General features: G+C 40.0%; 1 protein-coding gene across 3 annotated transcripts in view; it reads left to right on the forward strand.

Annotated features, from left to right (window-relative positions):
• DGKI (diacylglycerol kinase iota) overlaps nt 1-26,818 on the forward strand; it is a 432,523-nt gene that overhangs the window by 172,865 nt on the left and 232,840 nt on the right. For all 3 annotated transcript variants that reach the window (XM_079150095.1, XM_079150096.1, XM_079150097.1), the window contains exons 4-6: nt 1,702-1,776; nt 2,960-3,016; nt 14,718-14,783. In XM_079150095.1, coding sequence (XP_079006221.1) covers nt 1,702-1,776; nt 2,960-3,016; nt 14,718-14,783 — 198 coding nt within the window. The remainder of the gene's footprint in view (nt 1-1,701; nt 1,777-2,959; nt 3,017-14,717; nt 14,784-26,818) is intronic.

Genomic DNA, 26,818 nt, shown 5'->3' on the forward strand with positions numbered 1-26,818 from the left:
CTTGCTGCGTGTGCCTTCCTCTTCCTCCTTTCCTCCTCCTCTCCCCCCCGCCCCCCACTCCTGCTTGGCTTCTGCTATTTTTAGTAGTAGAGCAAGACCCTTTTCATTGGTGTTACTAGTTGTATTAGTTTCCCTTATGGTTTGTTATTTGTGTGATCAATTGGTTGTCAAATTCATTCCACATTCAAGACACTGTTCTTTCTTCAGGAAGAAGAAGGTTGGGAGGAATTAAAGCATCCACAAGCAGAGTCAGTTAGCATCAGTCAGTGAACACGTTCCAGAGTTTTCCCTGTTGTGGTAATGCAGTAGTTTAGGTGTTTCATCGGTAGCTGATAACACTGTCAGTACTGGTATCAAAACGAGCTCACGCCCGGCATTGGATGACCGGAGCCGTCCAGGAACCAGGAGGTGGCAGTTTCTTTCCTTTTGCTGACCCTCCCAAGGTGGCTTTCTGCAGTCCTTCTAGTCTCCTTGGGCAGCAGCCGTATTGGGCTCCTCCTCACCTCCTTGCCACAGTTGGCTCCAATATTCTTACACCCCAGTAGGGTCAGCCACTCTTCAGAAGGGGGAAGGTTGCTTGCAGTCTATAGGTGCCTTCGGAAAGGACAGGGGCTCACCGCCTTTCACACTTGGACGCTTTGATGGACTGTTTGGCAGATTGGTTTTTTCTAAGAAGTTTCTTCCAGTGCGCAAACAAAAATATCCTCTCAGATGTCCTTGTAGATAGAGATCTGAGCATTCCCAGCTTAAATCCTGTGGGATCCTGGTAGAAATGAAATCTAGAGCCCTCTGTTCAGCTCTCCCTGCCGTTCTTTATGGTTAGAGAAAAGGTAAACCTTAAAAAGGCTTTTTATTGTGAATTTAAACACTACCAAGAGTCAGAGAAGCCAAATTGAGTAATGCCTAGGAGTCACCCAGTCTGACTCTGCTGTGCCCTCATTAGAGGACCATGGGCAGGTCCCTTCCCAGGCCTCATTTTTCTCATCTGTCAACTGGGAAGAATGGTGCCTATTTCATAGGGTTGTGGGGGTTGAGAGAGTTGCCATTTGTGAAGTGCTGATAAGGGCCCACAGCAAGCCCTGCATTACATTAACTGCCCCCACTGTGTTTGTCGTTGTTATTGTTATCATTATTATTGTTTCTTGGGTGTGAACTCTAGAATTGTGTTCTCGGTCCTGAAAATATGAGCAGAAACTCAAGTATCTTAGTATAGATTTGTACCTGGAACTGAAGCCCAAAGTGACTGTCCCCTTGAAATGAAGACTTTCCGGCAATAGGAAAAGAAGGCTTGATTTGAACACAGAACTAAGTAAGGCTTGTGGCCCTGACCCTTAACTGCTTACGTGAAAAAGTGAAAGATGTATTTTTTAAAAGGAATAAAAATCATGCCTACATTGCAAGGTCATAACACTTAGAAATACTGTAACACAATAAAGATATGCTCGGTAAGATGCATTTTTATTATTATACTTGGGAGAGACCAGCTAGGCCACTGCAGGCCATGAGGGTGTGGAGCTACTTGGTGAGACAAGACCATTCAGTTTGTCACGTTGTTTGATTTTTTGATGAAGTTTCAGATTCGCTTAGTAATAGAAATAATGGCAGTATTCTCTTTGTTTACGTATACTGTCCTTACACCAGCGATGTCTTCACAACAGACTGTTAACCTTTCTTTCCTGTGTTTTGAATTGAATGTTGTAGAAATCGGCTCTCAGGAGGAAGTGCGCAGTCTGTAAAATCGTGGTCCACACCGCCTGCATTGAGCAGCTAGAAAAGGTAAGAGAGTGTCACCTGCCACTGCCCTTCCCTCCTGTGATGATTAGTCTTCAGAGATGGGGCTGTCCATTTCTGTTTCCAACTTTTTGAAAACAGTACCCTTTTAAAAAACAAGAAGTCCAACATAATCACCAGATTAATAATAAAAAGAGCACTTAGGGTCATTCACTCTGTTGTTTGCTAAGGGTCAATTGAGATAATACATGTTAACTCTTAGGATAAATCATGGTCTTTGAGTTTAGGTCTTCCGGAGCCAGGGCTCGGTCCCTTCTCTGGGCTTCTTGGGCAGGGCTTTTGCTTGTGCAGTGTACATGTGTGGCTGGGACTGGAAGTGGCATCCTGGAGGTGTGTCATCCCCAAAGAAGAGGATGCTGTATCGTGCGTTTATTTGACATTTGGGGGAAGGAAAGGACCCAGTAGTGATGACCTGCTCTGCTCTCTCATGCTTGTCTCTGCATTTCCATGTGTGACCCTCTGTGCATCATCCATATTTTTGAGTTGCCATGTGTAAATAAGTGCACTGAGATATTTTAGTTCCATGCAGCGTTCACTCGGTTTCACTGATTGCTAATTGCTGGAGACCTAGATGGTGTGGCAGTAACCACTGGCGTTTAAGCTTAACATGTTCTTTCCCATCCCAACCCTGCTTATTTCAGCTCCTCTGTCCCTACACTTATTTCCTGGCATCCTGTAGCTGAAGATGATGTAAGTGTGCCAAGTAGGAGGCCTCCCATTTTTAAAGTAAGGGGCTGCTGAGTCCTTCTATGAAGAATGATTTTTGTGTTGTTTGAATAATCCTTACAACATTTTTAATTTCTCCAAGTTTAGAATTTCTACTTTTAAAAGTTAAACCCAGCTGGATGGTTTAACTGCTGTGTAGATTTCCTCTGACTCTTTCTTATCTGTTTCTGAGTTTCTGTTTGAGAGCCTTACTGTTGAAAGACTCTGTGATTTTATTAGAGAGAAGGAAGGGATGTGAAGTGGAGATAGAGAATGAGTTGCTGTGTCTGCAGATTATCTAATGTGATGATTTCAAAGGACTAAGAATAGTAGTAAACTTCGTTCCTTATTCTTTAGGGTTTTTTCCTGTAGCCTCAGTATCTGTCATTATTGGATGTTTTTAGGCAATTCAATATAGTCTGATGCTATCCCTAATATAAATGCTTTTCTTTTTAAATGGCAGATTAATTTCAGATGTAAGCCAACGTTTCGAGAAGGAGGCTCAAGATCACCAAGAGAAGTAAGTAATTTTTTTTTTTTTGTACCAGGGATTGAACCCAGGGGTACTTAACTACTGATCCACATCCACATCCCCAGTCCTTTTTATATTTTATTTAGAGACAGAGTCTCGCTAATTTGCTTAGGGCCTTGCTAAGTTGCTGAGGCTGGCTTTGAACTTGGGATCCTCCTGCCTTAGCCTCCCAAGTCACTGGGATTACAGGCATGTGCTACCATGACTGAAGATAAGTGAATAACTTGAGGCTCCATTTCAGATTCTACTTTGGAATCACTGGACTCATAGATATTCACCTGGGATTGAAAAATAAATTCCCTCTCTATTCTAAATTAGTTATTTGTTAATCCACTAATAAATGTAATCAATAAAATCTATGTCTCTTCAAGATTTGGATACTGCATTCTAGATGTGTTGGGAGACCATGGTTGAACTGATTTGAACCAGAGAGTGGGTGGCATCACAGTTGAAGAGGCAAGAAAGAAATAGATGCTATTTTCTGTTGGTTGATTTTAATTCTGTTCTGTTCATTTTGAGTGGGGGCAGCATAGTTACTTAGTCAGGCTTTTTGCTATTGTGACTAAAAGATCTGATAAGAACAAGATTAAGGAGGAAAAGTTTATTTGGGGGCTCAGAGTTTCAAAGGTCTCAATCCACAGACAGCTGACTCCATTCCTCAGGGCTTGAGGTGAGGAAGAACAGCATGGTGGAAGAGTGCATGTGTGTGTTGGAGGAGGGGATCAGCTCGCATGATGATCAGGAAACAGAAAGAGAGAGACTAAGAGCTGGTCACCAAATGTATACCCCAAAGGCATGCCCCAAGAAACCCTCCTTCTCCAGCCACTCAATCTGTCAATTCATTGATTGGGCTAAGGCTCTCACTTCTGAATGTTCTTGCGTTGTCTCACACATGAGCTTTGGGGGACTACCTCGTATCTAAACCATATCATCATGTGATGCTGGAGTTGGACTCTGCTTTTAAGGCGAGTCTCAATACTCTTTGACCTTGGGCCTCTCTCTCTAAATCACAATGTTTTCCTCTGTTAAGTCAATAAATAAATCAAATTTGCTCCCCAGTCAGCAAAACCAAAGCCTACCATTAACAGAAACCATTGTTCTTAGAATGTTGCTTAACATGCCAGATGTTACCCGTTGTGTCCCAGACACTCCCATCTCTCCTAAAAGAAAGTCTGCTAAATAAGAATTTTAGCTAGCATATTTTCTTTACTTCATTTAGGTTCCCAGTGATGTGAATTTCAGTTCCACTTATAGATTTAGCCCTTGGAAACCTTCCCAGCTAGTGTACTCCTCAAACCAGCTCTGCGCAGTCATGAATGGGAGAAACAGGAAAGGGGTCAAAGAAATGGCTTCCTGGAAGAGGTGGGCACTAAACTGACATGAGCAGGAGTTATGTAAGTAAAAAAAAGGTGTGCAGGGGTGGTTACGAGGCGAGTGAGAGCCTTCAAGACAGAAAGCACAGCAGCGTGCAGACTCTAGTGAGGGATGAGTGGGATAGGATACATATCTTACCTACGAGGTAGGCAAGAGCTAGACCATGCAGGTTTCTTGGAGCCGGGTTGTACTTGGAGTGTTTTGTCATCAGGAGAGTTGGGAGGACAGTAAGTTATTTTAAGCAGAACATAGAATACCGACTGCCATGTGGAGGGAATACCACGCAGTTCTGGAGTAGTAGAATGGGAGACATAGAAGCTCTCCTAGCCATCAAGGGAAGAAATAAAGGCGACCTGAACTAAGAGTGACATTGGTGGCAGGATATGGTCACTAATGGGATCCTGGACATGAGTTGGGAGTGGGAGTCAGAATAAACCAGGCCTCCGCCTTGGAAAACTGATCGATGTTGGAAAAGGAGTTGATCTGGGAAAAGAGTGGGGAGGTAATGAGTTTAATTACAGAACTATCAGGTTTGAGAGGTCATTGCAGCCCTCAGTTGGAGATGGGCAATAGAAGTAGATGAGTTTAGAGCTTAGAAGAAAAGGATGGGCTGGAGGTAAGATTTAGGAGTCATTGGCAAATGTAGATAGTGATAAAAGCTATGAGAATAAATTAATGTGTAGACTAGGAATAGAAGGTATCTGAGCACAAAGAAAAAAAAATTTAAAGACAGTTAATGAAAAGAGAAGAGGTTGCACATGACTATAGTCCCAGCTACGTGGAGGCTGAGGCAGGAGGATCCTGTGAATCCAAGAGTTTGAGGTCAGCCTGGGTAATACATGAGAGTCTGTTTTAATAAAAAGGACTCTGTGAAAAAATGTGATCTCAGTGTTATTGATAGATACAAGAAAATTGAAAAAAAATATGGAAAGAGATTGGAGTTGGAGGTTATGGAGAGAGGAAAAATAGTTCACCCATCAGTTGTCTTCTCCCATTTTGTCAGTGTCTGTCCAATATGGCAGCAACAGATGAGGGAGTGTGAGAAAAATGAAGGCATTGTGGGGGCCACCAGCACCACCCCATGGTGCACTGTGGTATTGGCCAGAAGATCACTCAGTGATAGCTCAAACGAAGTAGATGTTTTATTTAGAAAAATAGGATAGATTTTTGTTCTAAAGAACTCAGCCAAAAGATACATGTATCTACCTTTCACTTTCTGTCTCTCAGTTTGTCTCTTTCTTTATGGAATGGATAGATGGATGATTGATAGATGATTGTCCTTGTATGTATGATTTTTCTAATGCAAGTTTTGTTTTATTTTTATTAGTTGTGTTACTTCTCTTCTCTGTAGCTAGACCCTCCATAAGGTTTTGGATATCTTCCCCTGTCTTCCGATCAAGGATATTCCTTCCTTTTCTGTGTTTTCAACGACCCTACCTCCCACAGGTCTAGACTATTTCCATCAGCATAAGCATGCTCTAATAGTTTCCATCTTAAAAAAGCAAACCAGAATGTTCCTTAACTACCAACTGTGTCTTCACTGCTGCTCTGATTCTCAGTTTATTGTTCACTGCCAAGCTTCCAGAAAGTGTTATCCATAAAAATTATTTTTAGTATGTCATCTTCTAGTCATTTTAACCTGTTCTGATCTCATTTCTTCTCTATCCACTTGCCGAAATTGCTTTTCTCAATGTTGCCAGTGATCTCCCTGATGCCAAACTCATTACTTTTCTGTTCTTATTCAGTCTCTAAAAAATATTCAAAATATCAACATTTGGTTCTTCTTGAAATGCCGTCCTCTCTTGACTTCCCACATCACTCTTTCCTGATTTTCCTCTTCATTGGATGGGGCCTTGCTGAAGTCTTTCCTTGCTCACTCCCCTGACCTCCATATATCCTTGTGGGATTCATCTGTGTTCTTATCTCTGTCTACTCTTGTTAGGAGAGATAACAGCAACTGACTTTACATTTCAGTCGACATTTTCTGGAGCTCATTTGACATGCCCATTGAATGTACCACAGTCATCTCAGATATAATGCATCAAAAACTAAATTCTCCCTAAAACCAATTTTTTTTTTCAACTCAGAAAATGAGCTTCTCATTGGGAAAAGTAGAGTAGGTTCTTACCTATTCCTGCTCTCATGTACTCTCTGCCTCTAGTTCTTTGCCAATCTTATCAATTTTATTCACAAAGTGAATTTTAAATCCATCTATTTATCTCCCTTTCTGTTGACCACAGCTGAGACTCAGGTACCATGATTTCTTATCTTTGACCACTGTTATAGTTTCTTCATGGTTGTTTTCATTTCTCTCTCCAATCTACCTGTGATTTGAGAGAGTGATCTTTTAAAATGAAAACAAGATTATATCATTTTCTAGCTTAAAACTCTCCAGTGATTTCCATAGCACTCAAGAAAAAACCTAAATCCTTTGTCTTGACCCCCCCAAAAACTTGCAAGTCTGGCCCTTGCCTGTCTCTCTGACTCTATACAGTTGCCACAGAAATTCTCTTTCAGTTCCCAAGGCACATTCCAAGGTATCCCTCACCATTAGATACCTGTGTATTTCATTGCTAGCTACTTCTTATAGTTAGGCTTCCTCTCAATTATCATCCTCTCAGAGCTTGTCTTAGTTCAGGCTGCATAACAAAGTACCCAGACTGGGTTGCTTATAAATAACAGAATTCTTTTTAAGAAGTTCCAGAGGATGAGAAGTTCAAGTTCCAGATGCCAGCATGGTCCAGTTCTGATGAGGGCTCTCTTCCAGGTTGCAGACTGCTGCCTTTATTTTTTAAAATTTGTTTTAGTTATGCATGGCAATAGAATACACTTTTATACATCATGTATAAAGGAGTATAATTTCTCATTCTTCTGGTTATACATGATGTAGAATCCCACCAGTCGTATAGTTATATATGCACATAGGGTAATGTCTGATTCATTCCACTGACCTTCCTACAGCCATGCCCCCTCCCCTCCCTTTATTCCCTTCTACCTAATCTAAAGTAACTCTATTCTTTCTTAGTCACAACCCCTTATTATGAATTAGCATCCACATATCAGAGAAAACATTCATCCTTTAGTTTTTTTGGAATTGGCTTATTTCGCTTAGCATGATATTCTCCAGTTCCATCCATTTACCAGCAAATGCCATAATTTCATTCTTCTTTAAGACTGAGTAATATTCCATTGTGTATATATGCCACATTTTTTTTATCCATTTATCTGTTGAAGGGCACCTAGATTGGTTCCATAGTTTAGCTATTGTGAGTTGAGCTGTTATAAACATTGATGTGGCTGCATCACAGTAAGATGCTGATTTTAAGTTCTTTGGGTATAAATCGAGAAGTGGAATAGCAGGGTCAAATGGTGGTTCCATTCCATATTTTCTGAGGAATCTCCATACTGCTTTCCAGAGTGGTTTGCACCAATTTGCATTCCCACCAGCAATATATGAGTCTATCTTTTTCCCCACATCCTTGCCAACATATATTGTTGTTTGTATTTTTGATAATTGCCATTCTGACTGGGGTGAGATGAAATCTTAGAGTAGTTTTGATTTGCATTTCTCTAATTGTTGAAGATGTTGAACAGTTTTTCATATATTTATTGATTGGTTGTATTTCTTCTGTGAAGTATCTGTTCAGTTTCTTAGCCCATTTATTGATTGGGTTATTTGCTTTTTGATGTTAAGTTTTTTGAGTTCTTTATGTATCCTGGAGATGAATGCTGTTTCTGAAGTGTATGTGGTAAAGATTTTCTCCCATTCTGTAGGCTTTCTCTTCATGTTATTGATTGTTTCCTTTGTTGAGAAGAAGCTTTTTAGTTTGAATATGTCCCATTCATTGATTCTTGATTTACTTCTTGCACTTTAGGAGTCTTGCTTCTAGATTTGGGTACACTTTTTCTTCTATTAGGTGCAGGATCTCTGGTCTAGTTCCTAAGTCTTTGACCTACAGTGAGTTGAGTTTCATGCAGGGTGAGAGATAGGGATTTGATTTCACTTCATTATATGTGAATTTCCAATTTTCCCAGCACCATTTATTGAATAGGCTATCTTTTCTCCAGTGAATGTTTTTGGTGCCTTTGTCTAGTATGAGATAACTGTACTTATGTGGGTTTGTCTCTGTGTCTTCTTTTCTGTACCATTGATCTACATGTCTATTTTGGTGCCAATACCATGTGTTTTTGTTACTATGGCTCTGTAGTATAGTTTAAGATCTGGTATTGTGATGCCTCCTGCTTCATTCTTCTTGCTAAGGATTACTTTGGATATCCAGGGACTTTTATTTTTCCAAATGAATTTCATGATTGCTTTTTCTAGTTCTATGAAGAATATTATTGGGATCTTAATTGGATTTGCATTGAATCTGTATAATGCTTTTGATAGTATGGCCACTTTGACAATATTAATTCTACCTATTCAGGAGTATGGGAGGTCTTTCTGTCTTCTAAGGTCTTCTTCAGTTTCTTTCTTTATTGTTCTGTAGTTTTCATTGTAGAGTCTTTTACCTCTTTCATTAGATTGTTTCCTAAGTATTTTATTTTTTTTTGAAGCTATTGTGAATGGGCTGATTTTCCTAATTTCTCTTTTGGTAGATTCATCACTGATGTATATGAATGTGTTTGATTTATGAGTGTTGATTTATAACCTGCTACTTTGATGAATTCATTAATGAGTTTTAGAAGTTTTCTAGTGGAATTTTTTGCTCTTCTAAGTGTAGAATCATGTCATCAGGAAATAGTGATAGTTTGAGTTCTTCTTTTCCTACTTATATCCCTTTAATTTTTTTTCTCCTAATTGCTCTTCTGGAGTTTCAAAAATGCTGTTGTATAGAAGTGATGGGAAAGAGGGCATCCTTGTCTTGTTCCAGTTTTTAGAGGGAATCTTTCAATTTTTTCTCCATTTAGAATGATGTTGGCCTTGGGTTTAGCATATATGACTTTTACGATCTTGAGGTATGCTCCTACGCTCCCTATTTTTTCTAGAGTTTTAAACATGAAGTGGTGCCATATTTCACCAAATGCTTTTTTTGCAGCTATTGACACGGTCATATGATTCTTGTTTTTAAGTCTACTGATGTGATGAATCATGTTTATTGATTTCCGTATGTTGAACCAACCTTGCATCCCTGGGATGACCCCTACTTGATCATGGTGCACTATATTTTTAATATATTTTTGTATGTGATTTGCCAGAATTTTATTGAGAATTTTTTCATCTATGTTCATCAGGGATATTGGTCTGAAGTTTTCTTTTCTTGACGTGTCTTTATCTGGTTTTGGCATCAGGGTGATATTAGCCTCCTGGAATGAGTTTGGAAGGGTTCCCTCCTTTTCTATTTCATGGAATACTTTGAGGAGTATTGGCATTAATTCTTCTTTGAAGGTCTTGTAGAACTTGTCTGAGAATCTGGTCCTGGGCTTTTCTTCATTGGTAGGCTTTTGATGGCATTTTCTATTTTATTACTTGTGACTGATCTGTTTAAATCATGTATGTCCTCCTGATTCAGTTTGGGCAGATCATATGTCTCTAGAAATTTGTTGATATCATAAAGATTTTTATTTTATTGGAGTATAAATTTTCAAAATAATTTCTAATTATCTTCTGTGTATCAGTCATGCTTGTTGTGATATTTCCTTTTTCATCATGTGTTTTAGTAATTTGAGTTTTCTTTCTTTTCTCTTCATTAGTGTGGCTAAAGGCTTATCAATTTTATTTTTCTTTTCAAAGAATCAAGCTTTTGTTTTGTCAATTTTTCAATCAGACTGCTGCCTTCTTTTTGCAGCCTCTTTCAGAGGAAAGAAGGCAAAAGATCCTGGCAGGCCCTTTTTAAAAGTCAGTAATACCATTCATGAGGCCTCCACCCTCAGGAACTAGTTACCTCCAAAAGGTCTCACCTCCCAGTATCATTCAAGAGATGAACTTGCTCCATTGCAGCTCTTGCTTGATGACCACATGTAACTAGGTAGCACAGTGTTCTTTTTCAAAGTACCTTGTTCTCCCCTTCACATCATTTTGCTTGTCGTAATTATTTGTGCATATTACTGTTTGTTGCCTGACAATGTTTCTCTCCTTTAGTGTAAGCCTGGGGAGATCAGTCATGGAGCCTATCTCAGACTAATCGTTCCAGGACACAGAGTGTGTGATTAATGAATATGTGTGACCCAAATGCTTTTGCAAGGGTTTGCATTTCTTCCAAAGTGTAAGAATTCTTGGTTCAAGATGAAACTTATGACTATGATTCATTTGAGATTCTTAAGAGACTTTCAGTAGAGTACTCAATGTAAATGAGAGAATATTCACTTTAGAATTAGTTGATCTGGGTTCAGTTCTATTCTGCTTCTTTTCTACTAGGGGGTCAGTCTAGAGTGTGGGGATGGTTAGTCACTGTTTCCTGGCATTGTGTAGTTCCTGGCATGCAGCTATTCTAATGAATATTAGAATATATTCTAATGAATATTTGTTGGATCGCTTTCTCTAAGTTGAATCTTTTTGGAACTCAGGTTTCTTAGACATAAGCCACATGGACTGGGTTATGATTTCTAAGATCCTTTCAAACATTCTATGAATAATATTTTGAATTGAATTGACCGTTTGAAAATAACCGAGCAATTGTATTATATATTTCTATGAACAATACTGGATATTATTTTATTTTATCTTATTTCTTTTGGTACTGGGGATTGAATCCAAGGGTGCTTTATACCTGAGCTACATCCCTGCTGGATCTTGCTGAATTGCTGAGGCTGGTCTCAAACTCATGATCCTCCTGCCTCAGCCTCCTGACTTGCTAAGATTACAGGCTTTGCCACCATGCCCAGCTGCAGATAAGTCTTGAATATATCATTGATACTTTAACACCCATAAGTAATAGCCTTTTCCCTTACTTAGTTATACTTAGTTGAAGTATATGAATAGTTCAGAAATTATTGATGAAATTATTGATTATGGTGTTAGAAGCTTTGCTTTGCTATCTTAACAACTGTGTATTAATATTCACATTTGCAGCAAATCTAGTATGGGTTCAACAATTTAAGAGATATGAATAATGGTAAAAAGAACAGAGAAAAATCTAATTTTAGTCCAATAATTTAGGTGATATGATGAATTAAATTGCTTTGGAAATAAGGATTTTCTTTTTCTCACTGAGAAAGACAATTGATGACCCTTCCTCCCCCACATGATAATCCCATGACTTAATTGTCAAAGGAGTGAGATTGAGGATTCCATTCAGCTCAACATACATGTATTGAATGTACTTTGTTCAAACTATGTTTACGCAGTAGTAGGATAAATTTATATAGGTGCAAGAAGAACTCTGAATTGTGGGTCTTGACATCTCAAATTATAGAGCTAGGATTAGACATTGTTGTTAAGTTTCTTTTACAATAGAGGTATTGGGTAAGTTTCTCTCTGTGCCTTCATGTCCTCAGTTTCCCACTTATTTTCTTAGAAGGAGCATGCTAAAAAATGTTTAATGACTGGTAGAGTCATATTTAAATAAAAATTTAAGTTGTTTTCTCCTATTTCCTAAATGAACTAAACTATATGGTATTTTAATGCTGTTTGTCAAATGATATATGTTGTAGTACAAATGATTAATTCATCTGATTTCTAAATAACTGTTGATCTGTGGAAATTGTAGTTTTTTTCTTTTGAGTACAGCTGTCACTAGCTCAAGGATCCCATGAGTCAGTCATGATTTCTCATAGGTAATTGCACCCAATTTTTACAACATTTCCCTTCTAAAACTGGTAGTCACTAGGTGATTTATAATCTCAATAAGTGCAGAATTTCTGTTAACATTAGCAATATTGTTCAATCTCCCTCAGTTTCTGCTAAACTAACAGCAATTATATTAAATTTTTTCAATCCTTTTTAATTAGTGTCTGACATTTTTATATAGTCAATATTTCCATTCCTGGCTGTCATTGAAGTCATTTATTTGTGTGTCATGTTGAAGTAGCTCGAGCCTAATCTTTCAGAAAGAAGGAGAGGAATCGAGATGCCATGGAAGGAGCGTAGACATTGCTGCCAGCCTCTTGTAGTTCTAGTCCTTGCTTTGACTCTTAAATTTTAAGTGACCTCTCTGTGCTTTTGTTTCTTTATCCGTAAAATGAGGAGAATGATTCTGACCCAAGTCAAGCCCTCTGATGAGGTGCCCTACAGTGATGTGAGTTGGGATATACTGCAGTTGGCCGTTGGCTCCCCATCCTTACTCTTAAGCAGGCGCTGGGCTAAAATTCTTGTCTTATTACTCAGTAGTAGCCTTACCTGAGAGGTAGGAGGTGGAGGGTCCAGGGCTTTCTTCTTCCATCAACAGAATTCTTCCACTGAGTTGATGGGCTGGACACTGATAACTGGGCAAGCTTTTGGAATTGCTGCCACCATCTTGAAATCTACAGCCAGACATGGTACCCCAGATCATCCATGTTGATATTTAAACTTGCACAGACAACCCACACTAGGTGGAGTCTTCTCTCCATCCAAGTCTTCTGGAGTTTTTGAGGGAATCAGTGGCATTGCTTAGGCAGCAGGAATGTTTACAAAAATAACTCAATTGAACAGGGTCTTGGAGACATGATATGTCAGAAAATTACATCCTAATTTTTCAATTTAGAGGATGTAAAAATGATCTCCAGGATTGAGAGGGTGTATTAGGGTTGCTATGGCAGTAGGGGAGGAGCCAGGGAAATGGTAGAGGTGCTAAATTGCAATTTACTTGCTGATCTAGAAACTGTCCAAAACTTTAACAGCTCCTGGAGGTTGATTGGCACATTCCTAATGATCAGCATTTCTATTCATTAAAATTTTCATGAAGACTAAAAGCATTATTACATATAAAATACATTATTACATATAAAATATTTTTAAAAGTTCATGGAACACAGTACTCAGTGTTAGCCATTATTATTAGCTGCTTTCAGAGAGCAATATTAAATTGTATCTTTGTTTTAGTAAATGGGAACAGAGTAAAAAACAAGATGAAAATCAGACTAATCTGTAGGACCAGTATGCTTCTTTATAGCTTACAGCTGAAAGACCATTTTCCCTCCAGGGTCTTTATTTGGCTTTCTTTTAAGTTGATTTTACATTGTTAAGAGAAGCAGAGGTGGCGTTTTGTTATTAAAAATACTAATGCCTGTTGGAGGTATTCTTGTCACTGTGAACTTCATGCCTGGATAAAGCATTTTTTTCTTTTCTCAACACTGATCTCTTATCTTTGTCTGTCTGTACTTAGTGTGTGCTTGGCATGTAGTAGGCATTTAGAGAATCTTTGTTGAATGACTGAATATATATTTAGGGGTCTTTTAGAGGGAAAATACGGACCATGGCTAGATTCTGCCATAGGCAGGTTATTATCAGGTAAAGTGTTTACTCAGAGAAAGGTGAGAGGAAAAAGCTGAGCAAGCCCATCAGGAATATTGGTTCCAGAGGGAGAGCTGCATCAAGTTTTTGAGTTCACCTGCTTCACTAGTTGGAGGAAGATGTCTCCCTTGTAACATATCAAGCAGAGGGCTCTGCTTGACTGTGCCCCCAGGGGATCACCTACCTGGGAGGAAAAGGACCACCTGTGTTTCCTACAGTCCAAACAAGAACAGACCTTGAAAACTAACCTAGTTCCAGTTTAAACACACCATCACCAAATCACCACCCATAGCTCACATCTCTTTCACATCAGTTTTCTTCCCTCTACATTCTCAAATCAGTGCCCCTGCCAGGGGATCTATTGCTTTCTGAGAACGTGATTTAAGCTCCCTCTAGCTAGTGTTGAGGAGGGGGCCTGTGGAAGTGGAGCTGGCCTCTAGTGTTGAGGGCTGTGGCAGGGGTCACCGTGGCAGCAGATGAGCAGCCAGGTAGCCTGCCGTAGTGAGCACTGAACAGTTTGTCAAATTGAACGGGGTATCACGGTGTCAGCTGCTCTCCTTCACCTCTTCACTTCTATTTGGGTATTTCCTTTACCTGCCTGAGTCACATCCCAGCCCAGTGTCCTGTTCACACATCTGCCTCATATCTACTGGTGAAGTGGAGCAAGACCCTCTGGCATGGACACTTGCCCCTGGAAGACAGGGAGGCAGGGCAGGACGAACGCAGCCTACCCTTGTGAAGGATCACTGGGATGCAGAGTTAGCTTCATCTTTCCAAAACGGGTTCATGTTTCTTGCTAAGCAAGTTGTACCTACCTATTCGATGCTGTGCTTCTATGGGCTTACATTATGGCTTATATAAACCTGTAGTCTCAAAATATGAAAAAATGGATATTGAGTTCTGCAAACTAAAACATATTCACTTAACTTTGTCTTCCCACAGAATTTTGTGCGTCATCACTGGGTGCACAGGCGCCGGCAGGAGGGGAAATGTAAGCAGTGTGGTAAGGTAAGCGGCCCATCTGCCCGCGGCCATCAGGAGGCTCCTCAGGCTTTTGCAAGACCCGAGGTGACTAATCTGTCCCGAATCCAATGTTCAGTGCATCGGTTTCCTGAAAGGTCTTATTTCTCCAGGTCCTCTGTTCTGAACAGCTGTTTCAGTTGTTCTACAACTCACTGCAAGAGGTAGTGGTCTTAATAAGAAATTGGTACTCTTTAAGAAAGATGGATACATTCTTGCAGAGAATTCCACTGATTTTTGATTTTTGTTTTGTTTGGGTTTTGGTACCAGGGATTGAACCCAGGGGTGTTCTACCATGGAGCTAAATCCCCAGCCCTTTTATTTTTTATTTTGAGAGTTTCACTAGTTACCCAGGCTACCCTTGAACTTGCCTCAACCTCCTGGAGTTATAGTCATGCACACTGTGTCTGACTGATGGTTGATTTTTGAAGTTTCACATTTTGTTAAAATTTCCTTGTAAGGATAACTGGCTGTCATACTTATTTGGTCAGTCATGGCAAACTAATGGGTTGTTGAGCAACAATACTTCTGCCGATGTGTAAGTGTAAGCATCTGAACTGTGATACAAGGTGCTGAGCAGAGCTGTGCAGGACACAGGGTTAGAAACTAGAAACATGCTGCTCTTCTTATTCGGTGTCTGGGATGAGATGCCCCTGTGTAGGTGGTCGTGTATATCTGTTCCCTCTCTTAGTCTGGCTGGTTGCAGGCCCTGCTGGATGCAGTGCCACTTGGAAAAGAGAGGTGGGACAAGGGTGGGGGCATATGACTGCTGTTACACTCACATTTCACTTGCATGGACCTAGCACCAAAGTTTGAAGTGGCTTTTCAATCACTTAATCTGTGAATGGAGATAGAACTGTTAGCTTTCCTCCAAATGTTATTGACCTGAACATTCAAGTATGAATTTTTCCAGAGTACAAAGTTCTTTAGGAATTTTGGGAACCCCAGGGAAGATGAAACGGAGGTCAATCACACAATAAAGAATTCTTTAAATGACATCAATAATAAACTGATAGACATTGGTAATGGGAAGTTTGGGTTTGGTAAGAGTTCAAGATAATTTGAGAGAACATATTGCTCATCAGTTAATTATTTATTAGTGTATTTCTGTGACTCCTTCCAGTCAAGCATTGAGGCAAGCTGGTGGGTACAGCATTGCTAACAGTGGTACGGAATGCAAAAGGAAGGTGGCTGCCTGGAGCAGGATTGTGGAGGGGAAACAAACTTGGAAAACATTCATTGCTTTTTCTGTTGTGCCTCATACCTGGAAGAAAATACGAAGTAGCAATTGGTAACCAAGTGCTCAGGAAGGCTGCAGGGCATGGACCTCCTTCATACTAGTCTTACCTCCTCAAGTTCCATGCAGTGGCTCTCAGCTTGTTGCCTTTGCACCTGTGAAGAGGATGGCAAAATAGGTTGAAAGTGGAATGAGTTAAAAAGAAGGTGAGGAGTAAGGGGAAGTGGAAAGATTCTGATGACCATTTTATATGCCCAGGAAGAAGGAGTTTGGTCTTCTATTCTCTATTCTTGCTCCTTTGGGTGAGTCTACCTCTTCCTATATGGTGCTACCTTGGAGCTTTTGGATTTTTCTCTTACTTCATGAATTGTCAGCTATAACTCATGTGTGTGTGTGTGTGTGTGTGAAATAGAGAATATATGTATAGAGAGAAGAGACAGGCAGACATGACCAATTTTGGAGTCAGGCGTGTGTAGGAAGAATCTGGGTAAGTAGGTTTTCTCTTTGGAAAAGAATCTTTTCCTGGGCAGCCTTATACCTGGCACCACCTCAACATTTCAGACTATAATGGAGTTGGAGGAATTTTATTAAAAGAAAATTAATAAACATAATATATTTTGTGACAAGTATACCTGGTGTCACCTTGCCTGCCGTAGCCTCAGCTTATGCTCGCACGGTGGACGGTTGGGAAACCCTGGACTCCCTGATTGCTGCATGGCTGTGGCCCTCTCTTCTTGTGCATATTCTCTGGGATCCTCCCAGAGTGCCTGCAGCTTCTGCACACCGCAGTTATCAGTGGGGGTGGTCCAGTTCTTCATGTGATGTTCCTATAATGTGGCACTGTTAGGTTTACCCCTTACAGTCCAGCTGCCCGTGAATTCTTAGACCCAAGCAATGATAGCATGGGATGGTCTTAGACCCATCATGTCCTTGCTGGATGATAACTGTCCTTTGGATCCCAGATTCTTCCGTGGACTGGAGGGAAGCTAACAGTTCTATTTCCATTTACAGATTAAATGATTGAAAAGCCACTTCAAACCTTGGTGCTAGATGAAATTTTTATCAGTAGAGTTGTACCTTCTTATAGACCCATAGGCTTCAAAACCTAACCCAACCACCCACCCCAATTAGTCCATGTCTTTCTTGAGATGGGATTGAAAAATAGCCACTTCATTTAGCAAATCTTTTTTTCCCCCCACTGATTTTTTTTTAAAACTTTGGGGGATTTTTAGGGTATATTAATAATGCTTGTGGTTTCAATTTCTACTTTTTGGTTCAATAATAAATATTTTGAGCGATTTTCTCTTGAGCTCTGAATGTGTTTTTGCTTGAGTGTGTGTGTGGTATTTAATGGTATCACATGAGAGAGCTCATGATTCAGCTACTGGTTCCTTTAACATTAACTGAACATCTCAGACTGCCAAGTTTAAGGCCATTACCTTGTTTTACATTGTCATCATTCACAGCCCTATCTTATGAAAGAGCCAGGGTTAAGACAGAAAAGGAATGAAACACTCACACTTAAATTATGTAGCTTGATAAGAGTTTAATAAAGAGAGTATATATAATGTATGTGCAGAGTAGAGGGGAACCACCTGGGATAGTGAAGAACATTGAAGCTAGGAACGGCCAGGGCCAAGGTGAGGCTTAGTCTTAAGAGGCAGGAGATGGCCAGGCCAGCAGCTGTGACCCTTAGTCACAAGACTCAACCAGCCTAAGGTGTCTAGCACCTAGGAGAATAAATGTACCAATGTACCTTCAGTCTCTATCTGCCAAACCCAGTATAAACCAGAGTTCAAGGGACTTTGTTGAGGCAAACTATAAAAGCCAACTTTTCTTTTAAGACAGTAGACTATATTTTGACATATTATGCATTTATGGAGTATAACTTCCCATTCTTGTGGTTGACTATGATGTGGAGTTACACTGGTCGTGTGTTCACATATGAACACAGGGAAGTGATGTCTGGTTCATTCTACTCTTTTTCCCATTCCCATTCCCCCTTGCCTTCATTCCCCTTTGTCTAATCCAATGAACTTCTTCTATTTTCTCCCCCCATTGTGTGTCAACATCTGCATATCTGAGAGAAAGTTTATAAAAACCAAGTTTTAACAAGGGGACACAGTGTATCAAAAATGAAGATCAGACTGGAGAGGTGGGTGAGATCCATTTAGTACTTATCATTCAATGCAGATCTGCATTTAATCAATGGTTCAAAGGCAGAATGCATACTTATTCTGCAAACTTGTTTGTGACTTATTCTCACCAAATCTATACATTAGTCAACTAGAATTCGCTCAACAGTAACTGTCTGTAGTACTTAAAAATCAATATGCAAAGGAAAAATACAGTAATGATTATTGTTAATTTGACTATTCTTTCAAAGGATCAAGCATCTAAGCTTAGCAGTGTGGTAATTGTGGAAATGTTTGTAAATTACAACCTGAAATCTTCCTTTATTTAAATTGAAAATATGTAAGCATTATAAAAGAAATAATTTTTATACTATTTGATACCCATGACTCAAAATTTCTAATTATCAAATCTTGACAGCAGGTTTTTGGTACAATATCACCTAGTTCAACTTTGGTATACATTTTTGATACCTTTCAGTTCCCTAACCAAATATGACACATCCTAATGATTTATTACTTTATAAATCATATGTTCTGTAATATATAATTAATTTAAGCAAATTAAGCCACATGCACCATATGTCATGGAAAGATATCAAAAGAACTCTTTAATTATAATGGATATTGTTAATTTAAAATGGACTTAAGGTGCGGTATGTAAAAATGTATGCAGCTTCACAAAGAAACTTTTTTGTAGCTTTTTTGTAGTGCAAAGATTAAAAATGACTAAAACATTATTGTAGGGATGGCAAAAGGGATTGCAGAGTCTAAAAGTAATAAAAATACTGACTGGAGACTTTCCAGGATGTTCCATTGTCAACTTAAAGAACTCTTCTCTAATGATTTGAAAATGCCTGCTTTCTAGGAGTCCACTTTCAAGAAATTAGGGACCAGGAATCTAACTGCTAGTGTGAGGATCCAGGTGCTGGTAATTTGCCTGTGTGTGTCCAGCTATAACAGAGGCATCCTCTGCTGTTAGCTCAGGAGGATCGTGGAGGAGGACTGGGGTGGGTGATAGAACGGGGGCATGGAATCCAAGCTTCTCCATGGAGCTCCTGGCAAAATGACTGCTGAAGGCCTGGTTTTGACTGAGTGTCAATAAATGGGACAAGGGCAAGCACCATTCATCCTTTAACTATTTTAGGTTCTTTGCAGAAGTGGTATCATGTATCACTTCTCCTTTCAAGTCTGACTTACTTCATTTAGCTTGATGTCCTCAAGTTCATCCAGGGAGGGGTGGTGGGCAGGTATTAGTCAAAGGGTACCAAGTTTTGGTTATACAAGAGGACTAAGTCTTAGACATCTATTGTGTAGCATGGTACCTGTAGTTGAAAATACTGCATTGTACATGTGTAAGGTTTCTAGAAGGGTAGCTCTTATGTTGAGTGTTCTTATCACTGGGAAAAAAAGATGGGTGGGAGGAAAGAAGCTTGGAGGTGATGGGTATGTTTTTGGCATAGATCGTAGAGCTGATTTCATGGGTATATTCTTATCTTCAAACTCATCACCTTGCATACATTAAATATGTGTTTGTTCCTCCATAAATTGGCTTAAAAAGTTATGTCGGGGGGTAGACAAGATGCTAAGGGGTCCTTGCCACAGTCTCCGGGTGGTTATGTTTCTCAGTTGTCACCTGTGGAGCCATATTGTTGCTGTCACTGTCCCCCTGGTCTTTGTCATGTTTTGTCCTAGGGGTTAGAGCTGAGGTGGTGCTCTGGTCTGAGATCCTTTGCTCTTTCCTCGTGCTCGCTTCTGGTTACTGGGCCTGGGGCTGCTAGAGTGTGTGACTCCAAGTCACCCATGTGGAGTAGAGGCCCAAATCTGGAGCCAGAGCAGGAGTGGGTCCACTTCCTGTCACAGTTCTGAGGTCCTGGAGGTTTCAGGTGTCTGAGCAAATGACCCCTTTCCCTTCTGCTCATGGCTTTTCTGTTCCCAAGAGGCAGCTGGTCCTCAGAGACACATGGTCTCCATCCTTCTCCCTGACCTTCTCAGTGGAGCCAAATTGGCCTCTATATATTTCCCCTCATTTTTCTCAGAAGCTGAACCTGGACATAAGTCTCTCAATGAATCTGAAATTTTGATTCCTAGTCTTTTTTTTATGGGACTGAATCTGTGATTACCTCCCATTCAAACTAGATTTCTTGAATCACTTTATGAAGAAAAGCTCCTTTCCAATCTGCCCTGGTTTAAAGGCATGGGTGTATCAGACACTTGAATATTGATTTCAGGAGAAAACACTCCTTCAATTAAAAATATAGTGCAATGAAATATGATTTCAAAAGAGAAAGCCTGATTATATATTTTAAAAATTGACCATTATAGTGATAAACAAAAATGGGGCTTAGTTTTACTAGGTAGGCAGAGAAAAACATTCTGAGTAGTTAGTTGAGAAGCAAAAGTCAAGGTTCTTCACTCTTTATAGGGTAGAACTAGTCCAAAATGCACCAACAGTTGATTAAACAAGTCAGGTAAGTCTCGAAGTACTTTCAAGTTGGTTAACACACGTTGCTCAGGAAGTCCTTCAGTTGCTGTGGTGAGGATCTAATTTAGAGATGTAATAATTCTTAATCATTTTGTAGTGTCAGCTGATTAAAAACAACTGTGGTAAAACAACATTCCCTTTTGATATCTACCAGTCTAGTGCTGTTGGAGGAACCATCCTGGATTCATCTTACTTTCAACTAGTGCTTCTGGTTTAGGTGACTGGCCTGATGGCAGGGTTGCAGGATGCTTACCCTGGTCTTGAGTGTTTCATGAGTCTTTCATTAAAATTGTTCAGAGTTACAAAGGTTGCCTCAGTGGATCACCTGGGTACCAAATATATTCTTCCAGCCTCCTTTGTCAAGTAACAGCTGTACCTCTACCTAACAATTGGGGTCAGTTTCTTCTGTTGGTCTGATAATTCTTTCCTACATCTGTTAGTCTCTTGACACAAAAATTCCAAATTAACTGGGCTCAGTAGTAAAGTTTGAGAGTTCCCTGTTATGGCCTATGGTTGAAGATGTTCTCCCTCTGGTATTCAGATCCTTAGAGGCCAGAGTTGTGGAGATGAGAACCAGAAATTCCCTGAGTGGGTCAGTGGAAATGGTGGTAGACAGGGCCACTCTACTTCCACTCCTTGGTTTCTGCAACCTTGTGTTTTGCCATGGAGATGTAGCATGTAAAATTCCCATGGATTTGTGAGTGGGTGTGGACGGTGGTGCTCACAGGGTATCCTTCGAACACTCAAACCTGACTTATACGTGCCTTCCAAAGACTGTGTCAGTCCTGCAGCTTCTGGGTGGTATGGATGTGATAAGACCAGTGCATCTCATGGACACATGCCCCCGAAGCAGCCTGATTGTCCTAAAGTGGTTTCTTTGATCTGACACAGTGTTTTGCGGGATCATACACTGATGGGTCAAACACTGTATATTTGTTGTCTCTAGTGAAGGTGAATTGTTGCCACTTCTGGGAGTGGAAGGGGTTCTGTGTCATCAATTTTCTATCAAGTAGTTAGTTGTTTCCTTTAAGGGATGTGTCATATTAGGTGCTTAGCCTGGGTGCCTTTTGTTGGCAGGTGAGTCATTAAGCAGTGGCAGTAGCTAACTCAGTTTTGGTGAATGGAAGCCCTTGCTGTTGAATGCAGGCATAACGTCCTATACTGCCACCATGGGTCGTCCACTTAGGAGTCTGTGGTGCTATCAATGGATGGCTCATAACAGAGAGTGGTGCCTGGGTTATGTCTTAAGTTTTTATTTCTTACAAGGTGAGTGCTCTCTGGTGGGCATCAACATGCAATGATTACTTTTACTCTTTGTATTTAACCTCATATATCATCTACCCACCTCTTCCCCAGACCTCTTGTTTCCTTCCTGGTCCCTGACTATATAGCCAAACCATTCACCATGGTCTGTACGTCATTATATATTCTTAAATCAGGCCATTTATCTTTTTACACAGTTGTGTACCTGAAGTTATGCTCACTGGAGAATTTCTTCTCACTTATGTCTCTAGGGGCCACTCCTGAGTAGGCTTTAGTGCAGCAAGAGTCCATTTTTGGCTGGGACTTATACAGTTGACCTATTTATGACCCAATCTCAGCTTTTTTCTCCTCTTTCAGATGGCCATTAGGGATTCCCATAATTTCATAGGTGTGAATTGAATGAGAAACCTAGTACTGTAGTAATGGATGACATGGGATTCTGAGCTACTTACTCATGCATCCTGGTACTACTCATACCAGGTCCCAGAGAGTCCCACTTAATGTAGCAATGGATTGAGGCTGGGGGAACCCAACTTTATGACTAGCGATCTCACAGAATGTAGCTCATGACACCTGGTGATTTACTCGGTATTCCTCCACCAGAGCATAGTAACATACCAGGAAATGATTTTGAAAGGTATTCTGTTTCCTCCTGCAGATGGCACAAATTTGTTTCAGAATCCTAAAGTCTGTGTTGTCTTATTCCTGCTTGTCATAAACACCAAAGGGATCTTTTCTCCTCTCTTAGTCCTCTAGGAACATGGAGGGACAGGATTACTTTCATTGCAGAGAGAACCTGCTGTAGAGCTCTTTCCTGCTCTGGGTCCTACTCTAATCTGGCAGCATTTAATGTCTTTCACTAAATGAACCATGACAGTATTTTTAAATGTGAAATGTGCTACCTCTGGAACCCAAAGAGGCCTACAAAGTGTTATTCTTAATTCTTAGTTGTCAAAATTGTGAAATAAAAATACTTTGTTTTGTAGATCAAAGAGGGTTTTCTAGCATGCCTTAATTTATTGAACCCCGGGAGCTTCACTAACAAGTGAGATATCTGATTATTTATAGGGTTTATCTTCTCACCTTCTATTTCACCAAGACCTCCAACACACCTGCCATTTCTTGCTAATCCACTGTGCATGATGTCACTGATATGGTGGACCAAGTGATATTCTGCAGCATGTTCTATGGCTCAGATCTCTTTGCATACTTTAGGATAACATTCAGAAGAGCTCAACCCTTGAATGAGCCTACAATAGTATATCATTAACCCTGGAAATGAATGTAAACAGTTTTGTATTCTCCTTTCAGAGATGGATGGAAAATAATTTACTTTTCAAATCAATGCCACATGTCACATACTTGAAGTTGAAAGATTTCAGATTTGGCATAGTAGCTGTAATCAGAGTATACTGGGTTGAATTTGTGCTAGTCCAGCACCATTCTCTGGTATCTATTTGGTTTTATAGTATCTCAACTGGTAATCTAAATGGTATGTAATGGTATACCACCTCTGCCTCCTGCCTCCTCTAGTTTTTAAAGGGTGGCACTTAAACAGATCATTTAAGGAAACAAACAAAAGACCACTATCATAGTTTTCAAAATTACCAATTTGAATCATCTCATACCTATTGCTCTTGTGAGCTTCACATTGTTTTGTTTTAGATATGCTTTGGAGAGTGGTTTTAGGGTTATTTGAGCCTCCTCACTATGCGAGCTCTTTCACAATTTTCAAGTGTGTACATTCCAAATATGTAATTGAGGACCAGGGAAATTAACCTTGATGAATTTGTAGAATCAGTAGACTCTGTAAAACAGCCCTGGTCCAGTTCTCCATTTTTTAAACACTTTTACTCTAGAGGACTATGATGCTGCCTCATACCCAGGATAGACAAGTCATCCTGGACTCTAGTCCCATAGTTTTTAAGAGACTTGAACATTTCTCTCTCAGTGTCAGACTACCCAAGTGAATGGTTGTAGGTCGTTTTAGTTAGTGAGTGGACAGATTTACCATAGAATATTACCATATTGCTGCTGGAGTCTTCTCCCAGGAACTTGTCCTCTCCTTCAGTCAATGGGTTCTATCTTTGAAGAATGGCAGAAACAGAGGACAAAGATTATGACTATTTTTTGGAGCATTTACCTTTATCTCTCTTGATCATTCTTTGAATTGTTGATTGAAAAATATCCCTTTTATCTGAAAATTTATTGGGTTGGTTTGCATATAAGGTGTCCCTCAAAAACTCACATTCAGTGAGACAGTGGAGGAATGTTCAGAGGTGAAATAATTAGACTCTGAGAGCCATAACCTATTCAGTGGGTTAATCTAATGGATGGATTGAGTGATAACTATAGGCAGGTAGAATGTTGCTGGAGGAAGTGGGTCATTGAGGGCATGTCTTTGGGCTTATGTTTGGTGCCTGGTAATCAGAACCTTCTCTCTGTTCCTGGCTGTCATGTCCTGAGCTGCTTTCCTCTACCACATCCTTCTACCATGATGTTCTGCCTCATCTTGGGCCCAGACCTATAGAGTTGGCCAATGATAGACTGAATTACTGAAACTGTGAGCAGAAGTAAACTTTTCCTTAAGTTGTTCGTATCAGTCTTTTGGTTACAGCATTGCAAAGCTGACAAAAACATCCATCTTGCTTCTATGGATGCCATGTGTATTTTCCAGTTCCATCGCTCTCTGTAAGTCAGACTCCCTTGGTGTCAACATCAATCTTACTGTGAAGATGCCAGCCTTGCTTTGATGATTAAGTGCTGCCACATGGTCCCTAATGTGTCTGGAATTCTGTAATCCCAGCTGCTATTAGACTGCTCATTCTGCAAGGCATTTACTACAATCTGGGCTAACCTTCAGAGGATAGCTGCCCTGAGCTTCTCAACAGTGATGTCCTTCTCACCAGCACCTTTATTACTGATTTGGGGAGTGGAGTATCCTTTGAGCCTCATGGAGATCCTAATCAACTGATGGGTCCTTAGCTGTACCTAACATAGCAACTCCAGCATAACTTCTGTGAGATTTCAGTTATTTCTATCTCTGTTGCAGCAATTCTGGCATTTCTACTTAACATGGACCATCTCTTTGTTTTCAAAAGCAATCTTAGTGTTAGTGTTAGCATCCTAATGTCAGCATCATCTTCTGGGTTTCTTGGTAACTCTTGTGTTCTCCATGTATGTATTTTATTTGTATTAGCTTTTTATCACTGTAATAAATACAGAGAAAAATGACTTAGAGAGAAGGAAAGGTTTGTTTTGGCTCATGGTTTCAGAGGTTTCAGTCTCTGGTCAGCTGGCTCCAAGGCAGAAACACCCTGGTAGAAGGGTGTGAGGGAGCAAAGCTGCTCAGTTTATGGTGGCCAGGACAGAGACAGAGGGAGGAATGGGCCAGCAACAAGACACAGTCCTAAAGGGTATTCCCTCTAGTACTCACTTCTTTAATTAGGCGCCACCTCCCACAGCCTTTACCACCTCCTGATAATGCCATAAATTATAAATCCATGAGGAGGTCAGAGCTTTCCTGATCCAGTCTCTTCCCAGAAGTTCTACCTCTGAACATTGCTGCATCAAGGACTAAGCCTTCAACACACAAGCCTTTGAGGAACATTCTAGATCCAAAACATAGCAATACCATATGTAATGTCTAATTTATCTTTAACAGATGAGTGTTCCTACATTGAGAAACTCCTTTATCAGCTATGAGTCCTGACCCCTTTTTCCCACACCCTCAGGCTCCGAGACAACTCTCCACTCCCACTGGTGCATGCAGGTTGATTAGTTCCTACAGCTAGGTCTTCTGAGATTTTTCCTCTCTTAACAGTCTTTACATCTTCCCTGACTGGATCCATGGGTATGAAAAGACTATTAGGTCATTAGTGATACTACCAGGAAGAACAGATGTAGTAAAGCCCCAAAGTAAAGTCAAAACTATTCCTAGACAGCAGACTTTTCTCTCCCTAAGGTATATATACCTGACAACATTACCTTGGCATAGATTCATGAAGCCAGCTAGGACATAATCTGAATAATTTTGGCAAGGTTTGTAAGTTTCTTTCTTAGTTGTCTGGGAGATGTACAGCAAAACCGTTCAAGTTTACACACAAAAGAGTGGAGTTACTTCTACCAGCAGAAGAGCATTTTCTTCAATCAACTAGTTAAAGATGGAGCACAACCAGTTATTTCCTGAAATGTCATATAACCAGCAAGATATATATTATATGATTTCTTTAAAGAAATCTTAAACAATTTTAACTGATCTTGTTTTTTTCCCAAACACCAGCCTGCTTGGTCAATATTATCAGCATAAAATGATAATTTCATAAGGTTATTATGGGTCAGAGATGTCAATTAATTTTCATGGATGAACATATTATCATAATTGTAGGTAGTTGTTTCCAGCATTACGAAAATGCTTTCTTACAAGAAACCTACCTGTTATTCTAGAACAAAGATAAGCCCAACAGTTGTATGTAATTTGGGCCTTCTTGAATATAATACTATCTGCAGAAAGTATTTTTGTTCTAAGATTAGAATACTCATAAAAATATAAACTGTGAAGATCATAGCTCTCTGTAGTTTACTTGAAAATTAAAGTGTGAATCAGTAGCCATAGTTGTGGGGGGTCTGCCTTTGTTCCAAGGCCCTGGGTTAAGCTGTCCACTTTCACAGTCATTGACTCATGGAAGACACAGTCCTGGAAGCCATGCCTTAGTATCTTCACATAGACTGACACATTCATAGTAACAGTGTTAACATGGACAGAGAATCCTGTGCCCTAAGTTTTGGACAAATTTTCCCTAGAAGACTCAATTTATAATCTGTAGATTGTAGCAGGGGCCTTAAAATCATGAATGGAAACAGGAGGAAGTATCTGAGGATGGTATGGCTGAGCTGCTCTGATTAA

This window comes from Sciurus vulgaris, assembly GCF_902686455.1.
Source record: "Sciurus vulgaris genome assembly, chromosome: 8".
NCBI classification, from domain to species: domain Eukaryota; kingdom Metazoa; phylum Chordata; class Mammalia; order Rodentia; family Sciuridae; genus Sciurus; species Sciurus vulgaris.